Raw genomic sequence first — 14,156 nt, 5'->3', positions numbered from 1 at the left:
TGATATATACCCAGTAGTGGAATTACTACTATGGTGATCTATTTTTAGTTTTCTGAGGAATCTCCATACTGTTCTCCATAGTGGCATTACTATTAATAATTTACATTCCCACCAACAGTGTAGACAGTGTATTTTGAAAACAGGTAACTTGTTGGACTTCACAGGTTCACAGCTAGAGAGAAATCTGCCACAGGATGAAGCATATCTTTGAGTCTCACCATATCTGATTGAAATGATATTTAGATAAGACTCTCAAGTTTAGACTTTTGAGCTGGTGCTAGAACAAGTTAAGACTTCTGGGGCTACTGGAATGGAATGAATGTATTTGTAGGTGACAAGGACATAAATTTGTGCGGGCAAGGGGCAGAAGCAGAGCACCACAGTCTGAATGTGTGTCCCCTCCAAAATTCACATTGAAACTTAATCTCCATTGTGGTGGTATTAAGAGGCAGAAGTCTTTGGGGATGTGATTAAGTCCATTAGGGCTCTAACTTAAGCAAGTGCTGGAGGGAACTAGCTTAGGCCCCATTTGCCCTCTTCCCAGCTTCTGCCATGTGAGGATGCAATAAGAAAGCCTCACCAGACACACATACACACATACAAAGCCTTAATCTCGGACTTCCCAGCCTCCAGACTGGAAGAAATAAATTTCTGTTCTAAATTACTCAGTCTGGTATAATATCAGCACAGACTAAGATGGATGGCAATTTATGTATTCTACCATAAAGTATTCCATTGAATGATTAAACTACAGTTAACTAATCTCATTGTTTCCATTTTTCCCTGTTTCAGTGTTACAATGAATATACTTGAACATGTATCTTTCTGCAACCTCCTCATATTTAATGTGATGCCAGTCAACATCTTAACAGAAGTTTTCCAAACAACTTGACAAGCTCCTAAAATTCAAATGAAAACAGGGACCAAGAACAGCCAAAAATCCTTTTGAAGAGTAATAATACAGAAATCCTGCCATATCAAAATACATTTCAATGTTCTAAAAAAGTAGTATGGTATTGCTACAAGAGACATATCAATACAATAGAGAGCTTAGGATACACATAGGAGGTTTGGTATGTGATAGAGGTGACACTATAGATCAATGGAGAAAAAAAATATTCAATAAGTGAATCCTCATATTGAAAAAGATAAAATTAGATCTAATGATATGGTTTGGCTGTGTCCCCACCCAAAATCTCATCCTGAATTGTAATCCTCATAATCCCCATGTGTCAAGGGTAGGATGAGGTGAAGGTAACTGGATCATGGGGATAGTTTGCCCTATGTTGTTCTCATGATAGCGAGTGAGTTCTCACGAGATGTGATGGTTTTATAAGCATCTAGCATTTCCCCTGCTTGCTTCTTCTCCCTCCTGCTGCTGTGATGAGGTGCCTCCTACCATGATTATAAGTTTCCTGAGGCCTCCCCAGCCATGCTGAACTATGAGTCAATTAAACCTCTTTTCTTTATAAATCACCCAGTCTCTAGCAATTCTTTTTTCTTTTTTTTTTTTTTTTTTTTTTTTTTTTTTTTTTTTTTGAGACAGAGTTTTCCTCTTGTTGCCCAGACTGGAGTGCAATAGCATGATCTCAGCTTACCGCAACTTCTGCCTCCTGGGTTCAAGCGATTCTCTTGCCTCAGCCTCCCAAGTAGCTGGGATTACAGCCGTGTGCTACCACGCCTGGCTAATTTTGTATTTTTAGGAGAGACGGGGTTTCTCCATGTTGATCAGGCTGGTCTCGAACTCCCAACCTCAGGTGATCCACCTGCCTCGGCTTCCCAAAGTGCTGGAATTACAGGCGTGAGCCAACATGCCCAGCCAGGCAGTTCTTTATAGCAGTGTGAAAACAGACTAATACAGACCTCAATCTCATACTACATGTAAAAATAAATTCCAGATGGACAAAAGACCTAAGTGTACAATGAAAAACCTTAAATCTTTTAGTAGAAAACATATAAGCATTTTTTAAAACCAGAGTGAAGATTTCTTTAACAAAATAAAAATAATACAAACTGTAGAAGAAAAACTACATTTTTAATTTAAAATCGTTTACAACAAAATTATGTATTTCAAGGTAAAAAGACACAAACTAGAAGATGAAATCAGGTATTTATACAACCAAAGGATCAGCATCTAGAGTACGTACAGCATTCTTAAAACTCAGTAAAACAGAAAAACAAACAAAACAGGCAATATAAACCAGCAGTTCACCAGCGAAGATGCCCAAATGGCCCCAAAACATATGAAAAGATGTTCAACTTCACTACTCAAGAAAATATAAATTTTAAAAAGATGTCTGTCTCCAACAGATTGGTAAAATATTATAAATTTATATATACAACACCAAGTGTTTTTTGGTTTTTTTTTTTTTAAGTTCTGAAGTACATGTGCAGGATGTACAGGTCACATAGGTAAATGTTTGCTGTGGTGGTTTGGTGCACCTATCAACCCATCACCGAGGTATGAAGCCCAGCATGCATTAGCTATTTTTTCTGATGCTCTCCCTCTCCCTGTCCCCCACCCAACAGGCCCCAGTGTGTGTTGCTCCCCTCCCTGTGTCCACGTATTCTCATTAATACCAAGTTTCGATAAGCAGAAAAACAAGACCTCAAATTCCTGATGGGGCAGGCATGGTGGCCCATGCCTGTAATCCCGGCACCCTGGAAGGCTGAGGCGGGAAGATCACCTGAGGTCAGGAGTTCGAGACCAGCCTGGCCAATATGGTAAAACCCCGTCTCTACTAAAAATACAAAAATTAGCTGGGCATGGTGGCAGCCCTCTGTAATCCCAGCTACTCAGGAGGCTGAGGTAGAAGAATTGCTTGAATTCAGGAGGAGGAGGTTGCAGTGAGCCGAGATCGCACCACTGCACTTCAGCCTGGGGGACAGAGTGAATCTCCATCTCAAAAAAAAAAAAAAAATATATATATATATATATATATAAAAAATGTGGCACAAGAATTTCAGGAAAATGGTAACTTCTGGAGAGGGAAAGAGAAAGGAAGGGAGAGGTGGGTTGACCTTTCTTTGGGGTTTTGACTAAAAGCAGCTCTATAGCAAACATGGCAAAAGGTTAACATCTATTCATCTCAATGGTAAGTACAAAGGTATCTGTTATATTACTTTTGTAAATTTCTGTAAATTCAAATTGTTTCATAATTGAAAATAGTTTTAACTGAGTTTTGTAATGATTAAAAAATTAGGCCAGGTGTGGGGGTCACACCTGCAATCCCAGTACTACTTTGGGAGGCTGTGGCAGGTGAATTGCCTGAGGTCAGCAATTCCAGACCAGTCTGACCAATATGGTGAAACCCCAGCTCCACTAAAAATACAAAAAATTAGCCAGGCGTGGTGGCATGCGCCTGTAGTTCCAGCTACTCAGGAGGTTGAGGCAGGAGAATCGCTTGAACCCAGGAGGCAGAGGTTGCAGTGAGCCGAGATCACACCACTGCACTCCAGCCTGGTGACAGAGTGAGACTCCATCTCAAAACGAGCAAACAAACAAACAAAAAGATTATGAATATTTTAGGTGTAGTATTGGTATTGTGGTTTTGGGGGAGTTTTTTGTTTGTTTTTTGCTTTGTTTTCAAGAAATGAGGTCTCTTCATGTTGCTGAGGCTGGAGTGCAGTGACTATTCACAGGTCTGATCATAATGCACTGCAGCCTCTTACTCCCAGGCTCAAGCAATACTCCCATCTCAGCCTTGGGAATAGCTGGGACTATAGGTGTAAGCCACTATGCCTGACATTATTTTTTAATTGTGGTAAAATATAAATAACATAAAATTTACCATTTAAAACCATCTTAAATGTACAGTTTAGTGGCATTAAGTACATTCACATTGTTTTGCAACCATCACAACCATCGATCTCAAGGACGTTTTCATCTACCCAAACTGAAACTCTGTATCTGTTAAATAAACAAATAAATAAATAATTCCCCAGGCCGGGCATGGTGGCTCATGCCTGTAATCCCAGCACTTTGGGAGGCCGAGGCGGGCAGATCACGAGGTCAGGAGATCGAGACCATCCTGGCTAACGTGGTGAAACCCCGTCTCTACTAAAAATACAAAAAATTAGCTGGGCGTGGTGGCGGGCGCCTGTAGTCCCAGTTATTAGGGAGGCTGAGGCAGGAGAATGGCGTGAACCCAGGAGGTAGAGCTTGCAGTGAGCCAATATCGTGCCACTGCACTCCAGCCTGGGCAACAGAGTGAGACTCAAAAAAATAATAAATGCCAGAGTGAGTCTCAAATAAATAAATAAATAAATAACTCCCCAATCTTCCCTTCCCTTGGCCTCTGATAATCACTATTCTGCTTTCTGTCTGTATGAATTTGACTATTCCTGGCACTTCACATAAACAGAAGCATCTGTTCTTTTGTGATGGGCTTATTTCATTTGGCATAATGTCTCCAAGGTTTATCTACATTGTAACATTCTAACATGTCAGAATTTTATAGTTTTTAAGGCTAAATATTCCATTTATGGACACTCCACATATTGTGTATCCATTCATCCGCTGATGGACACTTGAGTTATGTTTTAGAGTTCACATCTATTTACTCAGATGCATACTCAAATATTTTCAAATTAAATTATAAGGCATCTGATATTTGCTTCAAAATAGTCCTGGCTGGGAAGAAAGAGCAGTGGGACGGGGAGATAACAAATGAAACAAGAGGCCGGGCGCGGTGTCTCACGCCTGTAATCCCAGCACTTTGGGAGGCCAAGGCAGGCGGATCACGAGGTCAGGAGATTGAGACCACGGTGAACCCCGTCTCTACTAAAAATACAAAAAAATTAGCCAGGCACGGTGGCGGTCGCCTGTAGTCCCAGCTACTCGGGAGGCTGAAGCAGGAGAATGGCGTGAACCCAAGAGGCAGAGCTTGCAGAGAGCCGAGATCACGCCACCGTACTCCAGCCTGGGTGACAGAGCGAGACTCTGTCTCAAAAAAAAAAAAAAAGAAACAAGATACCACTTTTCCTTATGAGAGCAGCAAAGATCGGAAACATTGATACCACCATATATACTGCCAGGATATGGGGAAACAAACTGTTTTATACATTGTTGGCAGGAATGTAAATTAATTTCTTTGGAGGGTTCTATCAAAGTTGAATTTGCACATTTCCTTCAACCAAAATATAACTTCTAGGAATTTATCCTCATACATAAGCTCACACACATATGAAGAAGCGTATACAAGAATACTTGCTGCAACAATGTTTACAATAGCCCAAGTCTGGAAACAATTTAAATGTCTATCAGTAGGGAACTGACTGCAAAAATCACAGTACATTACAAAAACATGGAAATACAATGAAATACTATTTAACTTCAAAAATGAAGCAGTTCAACTTTCGAGATAGTGTCCATAAATATGTTAAGGGGAAAAAAGCAAGATACTAAAGAGAGTAACACTATTCAACCAGACATTCACATGGTTCAATTTCTGGCTACCACAGATCAAAAAACCTAAAGACCTTCCACGACACAGGCCAGGCACCACACTCTGGCCCATGCCTATAATCCCAGCCCTTTGAGAGGCTGAGGCAGATGGACTGCTTGAAGCCAGGAGTTCAAGATCAGCCTGGCCAATGTGGTGAAATATCATCTCTACAAAAAAAACAAAAAAAAAATGTAGTTGGGTGTAGTGGTGTGTCCCTATAGTCCCAGCTACTTGGGAAGATGAGGTGGGAAATCACTTGAGCCTGGGAGGTAGAGGCTGCAGTGAGCTGTGATGTCACACCACTGCACTCAAGCCTGGGAGACACTGCGAGAACCTGTCTCTAAAAAAAAAAACTAGAAATGCTCGATAAAGTATAACTAATGTCTTTTAAATACATAAGTAAGCTCAAAAGAAAGGGAAATTTCTTACTGAGGGGTAGGATGGAGAAAGGCACCTTTACTTTTTACTTTATCCACTTATGTTTATGATATAATCAATGTGTATTACTTCAGAAATTAAAAAAAATGAAAGCACTCTGAAAAAAGCTGCTATGGATTTAATAATCAATACGACCTCACAAATAACTAAAGCAATGTAATCTGACAGCAACTTTTTGAGTATAGCAGCCACTTTTTTATCCAATTTAATTCAAAATTACTGACACCTACTAAGTACAAGAGACTGTGCTGGCCTCTGGCTAATAGCAAAATGAGGTCCTTATCTTTTAAGGAGCTTAGAATATGTGAGAAAGAACAAGCAAGGAGACAAAAATATCTGTAATATAGGACAGAACATGAAACTCCTCATTTTCTGCACCAAAATTTGAGAACTAAATGTTTAAAATCCCAGTTTCCGGTTAGTATCCCATCAACGCCCAAAACCAGCCAGTCAGACATTACAGTTGACCCTTGAACAACACTAGTTTGAACAGCAAGGGTTCCACTTATACAAGGATTTTTAAACCAAACATGGATCGAAAATACAGAATTCATGGGATCTGACACTCATATACATGAAGGGCAGACTTTTCTTACAAGCAGGATTTCAGTATACCCTGGAGAGTGGGTGGGAGGTGGGTATTCTGGAACCAGTCTCCAATGTATACCATATACTGAGGAACGAGTGCATTTTAGACTTTCCATTACAGGCTATTTTGTTTTGTTTCATTTTGTTTTGAGTTAATCCACCCATAAAGCTTTTTTTTTTTTCCAGATGGAGTTTCACTCTTGTTACTCAGGCTGGAGTGCAATGGCATGATCTTGGCTCACCGTAACCTCTGCCTCCCAGGCTCAAGCGATTCTCCTGTCTCAGCCTCCGGAGTAGCTGGGATTACAGGCATGTGCCACCATGCCCGGATAATTTTGAATTTTTAGTAGAGATGGGGTTTCTCCATGTTGGTCAGGCTGGTCTTGAACTCCCAACTTAAGGTGATCTGCCCACCTTGGCCTCCCAAAGTGCTGGGATTACAGGTGTGGGCCACCGCACCCAGCCCCCATGAAGCATTTCTGACAAGGACCGCATTGCATTTACTCACTAGTGGCAAAACTGTAGTTACATATACAGCTGTTTTGGTTTTTTTGTTTTTTTTTTTTCCTGAGACGGAGTCTCGCTCTGTCGCCCAGGCTGGAGTGCAGTAGCAAGATCTCAGCTCACTCCAAGCTCCACCTCCAAGGTTCATGCCATTCTCCTGCCTCAGCCTCCCGAATAGCTGGGACTACAAGCACCCACCACCACGCCCGGCTAATTTTTTGTATTTTTAGTAGAGACAGGGTTTCACCATGTTAGCCAGGATGGTCTTGATCTCCTGACCTTGTGATCCGCCCACCTTGGCCTCCCAAAGTGTGGGACTGCAGGTGTGAGCCACCGCGCCCGGCCACATACAGTTATTAGTACACAGTTTCCATAGCCTTTGTGATCTCATCCCACAAATGAATCCTCAATTGTTTTCTTCCTTTGGTTTGTATATCTGCTAATACTGCCACATTGATTATACCAATACTACTCAGTCAAAAATAACTAAATCCTCCCCATAGTTCTATAATTGCTAATTTGAAAATTAAATATAAATACAGCTGTGATGGATTCAAGATCCTTCTCCAACTCCAATCACTGAACATCCTACAGGCAACAGTCAGACACTTGTGAAAAGGATTATGGCACAGCAAGATGTATTCTCATTTACTAAGAGCACAAATACAGCAGAAGAAAAGGAATCCTTCCTCTAAAAGTGACTGACCATGAAATTTACAAACTTTTATGGCAGTTAGAATAAAAACCCCAAAATCAACACACATTCAATCTTCGGCAACCTAAACGGGTTTTTAAAATATCAAAAACTTAGAAAAGTTCAAACATTCTGTTCATGCCAGGGTAGTCCAGCTTTGCCCATGAGAACACTGTTATAGGCTGTTGATGATTTCCAGTTCTAAAGAGGTTCCACAGGCAGTCTTTTAGGTTGCAAAGCTGGTCAACATCACCTACGTCTCTTGAGGCAGTAAATTAGTTGTATAGCCCAGAAAAATTACTCTATCCAATCCAAGCAGTTATAAAAAATTCAGAATAATCACATGGCCACCATACTGTTTATTGTTCAATCTTGCCCTTTATGAAACTGGACATGGCAACTGCTGACACATATAGGCAATGGTTCTGGTTTCAGACAGAGATAATAATAAATCTTTAAATATTACGTATCAACTCATAGAGGGTTGCCAGACTGGGAAAATAATACTTACCTATGAGACACCAGTAAAAGCAAATACCATGAGGTTAGGATGTTGACTATCTATAGCCTGGATACCCTAAAACTGTATGAATACCTTCAAAGAAACTCACTGGCATATTTCTGGTAGTACACTGAAGCATCACAAGCAATCAAACTTGCATCTCATCCTCAATAATCTGATAATTACCACTGTATTCCAAAAGTCAGGAAAGAATCAATGTCATTTCCTACCTTCAGGTTCTCTGGAGGCTTTCCTAAATGCTAACGCAGTCCAAGAAATAAAAATGTCTAACTATCAGTAAAGGATTGCTCCAACTCCTGTTTTGATGTGCTTCTTTAAAACAAAAATAAACAAAAAAGTTTAAAAAGAAAGAAACGAAGGCCCAAATAAGAATAACATATTAAGTAAAAAAAAAAAAAAAAAAAGAAAAAAAAAGAAAAAAAAGATAAAACATAGAATTGAAAAGAAAAACCAGTAAGAATGCTATTTAGTAGAGGCAGTAAAGAGAAATGGTTGACTAGACCAGCTCTGGAGCCCTGGAGCCAGCATGCCTAGCTTACCGCCAATGCAATCTTGACCAAGTTTTTTTTTAACTCTGCCCTACTTCCCTCTTCTGTACAATGAAAATAATAAAAGTAAGAATCTCAGAGTCAAAGAATAAGTTAAATCACGTAAAACAGCTAGAATTTGGCCACTTTTAACCAATAAAAGTCCAAAATTTTACTACTACTCTGTTGATGAGGCTGTTGGAAAACAGGCAGTCTCATACAGTAATTAGTACTAAGCCTCAGGGGGGCAATTTGGAAAACACACGTTTGAGAATTTATCCCACTGACCCTCTTGACTAGGTGGGAAAAGACAGTTAATACCACGTTGTTAATTTTATACTGGAAAGTCAAATGCCCATGAAGAGACATTAAATCAAGAATGGCAAATTCACACACACACACACCAAAAAAATTTTAAAAAGAAATTAAAAAAAAGAATGGCAAATTCAAAACATGTAACACTATGCAACAGTTTTAAAAAAAAAAAATTGAATGACAACACTGACTTTTTAATAAGAAAAATACATCTAAGATAACTAAAAAATGCAAGATGTAAAATAGTGGAAAGTATGCAACCCTTTGCACAAAGAGACTGAAAAACTAGGAAACATCCTTGCTTGTTCTGCACTAAGAGAAACTAAGCAGGAAGGAACTGGACAGATGGAAGACTAGATGGGAGAAAAATTTCCAACTCTGTGTGTGTGTATCTGCTTTATTAGCTATATATTTTATCTATTCAAATATAAAATTTTTAAAAGTACTTTTAAAGTGTCAGAGATACAGTTCAAGAACTCAAATGTTGGCCGGGCGCAGTGGCTCACGCCTGTAATCCCAGCACTTGTGAGGCCAAGGCAGGCAGATCACCTGAGGTCGGGAATTCGTGACTAGCCTGACCGACATGGAGAAACCCTGTCTCTACTAAAAAAAAAAAAAAAAAATACAAAATTAGCCGGGCGTGGTGGTGCATGACTGTAATCCCAGCTACTTGGGAGGCTGAGGCAGGAGAATCGCTTGAACCCAGGGGGCGGAGGTTGCGGTGAGCCGAGATCGCGCCATTGCATTCCAGCCTGGGCAACAAGAGCGAAACTCCATCTTTAAAAAATAAATAAATAAATAAATAAAAACTCAAATGTTAGCTGCAATTATGTTATTATTATTAGCAAAATCAAAATACCTTCTTTCTGAAGACTTTTTCTTACTCCCTCTGGACAGAAACCTCCTCTCCCTCCTCTAGTTACCAAGTTATTGTTTAAGGAATTTATTACTTTCTACTCCAGTGCAAGTAGAGTAAGGGGTTGGTCAATGTTTCATTCATTTTTAATATCCAAGAAGCCTTGCTTGCACATAGTAGGTACAAACATTTTGGAGTAACAGTAACCTTACAAGTACTCCCAAAAAAAAGGTGACCATTTATAAAAAGATTGTACTCTGTCATTAATCCTAAGACCTGAAAATTGAAGAAGTTTAATAACTGCTAGCAACTAGTAGTTGCTAATATTCTTTCAACTACTGCCTATCCAAAATCGCCCCTTTCACTTTTTCCTTTTTTCTCAGACTGTCCCTGACATTGACATCACGTTCCAAGCCAAGACTCTACATGTACTAACTCTCTAACTCACTGCAAACTCTGAAATGTCTTCTCTCATAAGTCCCAACATCTGATGTATCGCTCCTGTCAAAAGGGCATTTGTTGTCTCCTCTTAGATGTTCACATATCAGTGAGTGAATAAAGTGCCCTTAACTGGAGAAGACCTAACACTTGATTCCTAGTTCGCTCAGTATTTTGTTCGTTCTCCTGGTACGGCGGGTATTCTGTAACGGACTGCTCAGTAGCCCAATTCTAAATGTCATCCCAGCATACCAAATACTCCACTGACAGCTCAACAGTCACTTTTCATGCAGGCCCCTCCCCTTCCCTCCTCCCTCAACCCTCAAGAGCTCCTTCTCTCATACTGACAGACACACTGGCAGTTCAGAAGACCTTTTCCTCAAGCGTCCTTCCCTGCACGTACAAGACCACCTCCCCAGCTCTCATCATCCCGCGAGCCAATACAGTCCCCAATAACAACCCCTCCCAGCCAATCCAAATCACAACCTAAGTCTCTTCCCAAGAACCAGGCTTTATAGCCTTTCCCAACAAGTACACACTTGACAGCTCGACACGAGCTTCCCCAAAAATCCTTTCCCCCTCACTCCCCTCCTAACCCATACACTGGCTCTTTTCTCGCTATCATTTACCCACCCTGGCTTCCCCATAATTCACAGCCCGGTTTCCTAAACATGCTCTACGCTCTCCTCTCCCTGCTTTCTGCTCCCCACCCCCTTTCCACCGCTGACAGCTCAGTCACCTCCATCCCCCTGTGGCTGCACCCTCCCCCGCACCCTCCCCTTGACAGCTCAAGAGTGGGCTCCCGGTGCCCCGCTCCAGGCCCTCCCGCGACGTCCCCGGCCCAGGGTCGCCTCGCCCGCGGGGACGGCTCCACTCACCCGCTCTCCCGCATCACGTTGCTGTCCCCACAGTCGCAGGCGCCCCCGGCCTGGCTACGGAACATGTTGAAGTCGTGTCCGGTGTGGTCGCCCTGGTGGAAGCACTCGGCGCACAGCGACATGCAGGGCGAGATGCCGCACGTCCGGCAGCGGTAGGCCACGAAGTTGGCTGTCCAGACCAGGCCGCAGAGCGCCGCGGGATCGTAGGCCCGCACCGCCGCGCAGAACTCGTCGTAGCCGCCGCCGCCCGCCAGAAGGCACTTACACCACTCCAAGGCCTCCTCCTCGGCGGCCCCCGGACCGCCCCCGCCTCCGGCCGCCGCCGCGTCCTCGCCGCCGGCAGCCGCGGCCAGCGGCCGCTCGGCGCTCAGCACCCGCTCCAGCAGCGCCTGCAGCTCCTCAGCACCTGCGCGGTTGTCCGGCCGGCTGAGGGCCGCCTTGAGGTGCGCGGCGGTGGCCGCCTTGTCTAGGGCCAGCCCCGACGCGGGCAGCTCGGGCTGTGACGGCTGCTGGCCCCCGACGGCCGCCGCGGCCGCCGCCGCCATGATGAGAGCTCAGAATTTGGAGAGTCCAGGGCCAGCGGCTCCTCCAGGGAGAGTGAGGGAGTAGACTGCTGCGATTGCTCGGCCCGCCCAACTCTCGCGATACCCGGAGCGTCCGCGCTCCTCCGCCCGCGGCCCCGCCCCTGCACACGCCCCCTCGGGCTGCAGAGCCTTCTCCCCGCCCTCCCGCCTGGGTTCCTCCGGACCAAGCTAGGCTCCCAACTTTCTAAGTTAAGAGCTACTGAAATAAAGGACTCACCTTATAGGAAGTCTTTAATAAAGGCAATTATTTCTTTATTTGCATAGACTACAGGAATTATTCACATCATCTTTCAGATGTACTTTAGGCATCTGCATTTTGTGTAAGATGTACATTCCTATTGTTATCAAAGTCCAGCGGGCGACAGAGTGAGACCCCAACTTAAGGAAAACAAAAACTGTAGGAAGAGCAATCCAAAGAAAAACAGAAGGCCGGGCTCAGTGGCTCACACCTGTAATCCCAGCACTTTGGGAGGCCGAGGCAGGCGGATTACTTGAGGTCAGGAGTTTGAGATGAGCCTGGCTGACATGGTGAAACCCTGTCTCTAGTGAAAATACAAAAATTAGCCAGGCGTGGTGGCGCACGCCTGTAATACCAGCTACTCGGGAGGCTGAGGTAGGAGAATCGCTTGAACCCAGGAGGCAGAGGTTGTAGTGAGCCAAGATCACGTCACTGCACTCCAGCCTGGGAGACAAAGCGAGACTCCGTCTCAAAAAACAACAACAACATCAAAGAAGAACAGGGGTGTTTCCAATCCATAACCGTGTGTTTGAAATGAATGAAACATAATTAAGACAGGTTATTTTACAGTCTTGGTCTTCTACATTAGTTAAGTATGTCACGATCATCATATAACAGTGATAAGTTAAATTTGCTCAATAATTTTATGAATCACTAAATTATAAACTAAATAAAACTTTATGTATTAACTTTACATGCTAAAACTTTGAATGCTTTAACTCATTTGATTTCATAACAGAAAATTTTGAATTCTACCATTCCTAGGAAGAAGCAGCCTCAGACACTTCTCTACTTCGTCATCATCCATTCACTCTTTTTCTTCTTCCTTTAATAATGCAAAGAGGTGTCCATCCACAGGCTTAAATACAGTCCTGCAATCCTTTTACTTAACCACTGGATCCTGCCTTCTCAGGATCCCAACTCTATCCAATATCCTCTTGTATTTTTAACACCTCTCTTTCTATTAGCTCAATTCTTGTCAGAATTTGTCTCCTCCTGTCTTAAAAATAGTTGAAAAAACAATAAAGCTTCCCCCATTACTAAGCATCAACCATTCTCTTCTTTTCGTAGGCCGCCTTTCTCTTTCTCTTTTCTTTTTCTTTTTTTTTTTTTTTTTTGAGACAGGGTCTCACTGTCAACCAGGCTGGAGTGCACTGGTGCAATTTCAGATCACTGGAAGCTTTGCATCCCGGGTTCAAGCGATTTTCCCACCCCAGCCACCGGAGCAGCTGGGACCACAGGCTCGCGCCATCACACCCAGCTAATTTTTGTATTTTTAGTAGATACAGGGTCTCCTTACGTTGCCCAGGCTGGTCTCAAACTCCGGTCTCAAGCGATCCGCCCATCTCGGCCTCCCAAAATGCTGGGATTACAGGAGTGAGCCACCGCGTCCGGGGCCACGTTTAATTGTTCATATTTACTCTTTCTTCTTTCTAAACTTCCATTCGCTCCACAATCTGCTACAACTTGGTTTCTGCTCCTACTTTATGAAGCCCGACCTCTTTCCAGTATTTGACACCGCTACCTATTCTTTCGTTTCCACTCTTTTTTTTTTTTTTTTTTTTCTGAGACGGAGTCTTGCTCTGTCGCCCAGGCTGGAGTGCACGGCACGATCTCGGCTCACTGCAAGCTCCGCCTCCCGGGTTCACGCCATTCTCCTGCCTCAACCTCCCGAGTAGCTGGGACTACAGGAGCCCGCCACCGCGCCCGGCTAATTTTTTTGTATTTTTAGTAGAGATAGGGTTTCACCGTGTTAGCCAGGATGGTCTAGATCTCCTGACCTCGTGATTCGCCTGCCTCGGCCTCCCAAAGTGCTGGGATTACAGGCGTGAGCCACCGCGCCCGGCCCATCCGCTATCTCTTCTTTGGGTTTCTTTGACATCACCACTTCTGTGAGAATTGCAAGTGACACAAATGACCTAAAAATTGAGAAACAAAGTTACAATAAAGTAAGGCATGAGAATGGCGAAGGAGGTAAAGATGAATGGAGATCGCTACTTTTTGAGCCGAGACTTGGGAAACAAGAAGAGTCACTCTGGGCCATACAACAAAGTGACTGTGACTTTCTCTTCCGCATCCCTTTCACTCTTTCCCCATCCTTTGAGGGCCCGCAGGTACTCATGGCA

General features: G+C 43.2%; 1 protein-coding gene across 6 annotated transcripts in view; it reads right to left on the bottom strand.

The window, feature by feature from the left end:
• Positions 1–11,823, bottom strand: part of UBR3 (ubiquitin protein ligase E3 component n-recognin 3) — a 268,381-nt gene extending 256,558 nt beyond the window's left edge. For all 6 annotated transcript variants that reach the window (XM_015110341.3, XM_015110343.3, XM_015110344.3 and 3 more), the window contains exon 1: positions 11,209–11,823. In XM_015110341.3, the coding sequence (XP_014965827.1) occupies positions 11,209–11,753 (545 nt within the window). In that variant the 5' untranslated portion in view covers positions 11,754–11,823. The remainder of the gene's footprint in view (positions 1–11,208) is intronic.
• Between the last annotated feature and the right edge of the window lie 2,333 nt (positions 11,824–14,156).

This window comes from Macaca mulatta, chromosome 12 (assembly GCF_049350105.2).
Source record: "Macaca mulatta isolate MMU2019108-1 chromosome 12, T2T-MMU8v2.0, whole genome shotgun sequence".
In the NCBI taxonomy this organism is placed as follows: domain Eukaryota; kingdom Metazoa; phylum Chordata; class Mammalia; order Primates; family Cercopithecidae; genus Macaca; species Macaca mulatta.
This window is presented reverse-complemented; position numbering and strand designations above follow the sequence as displayed.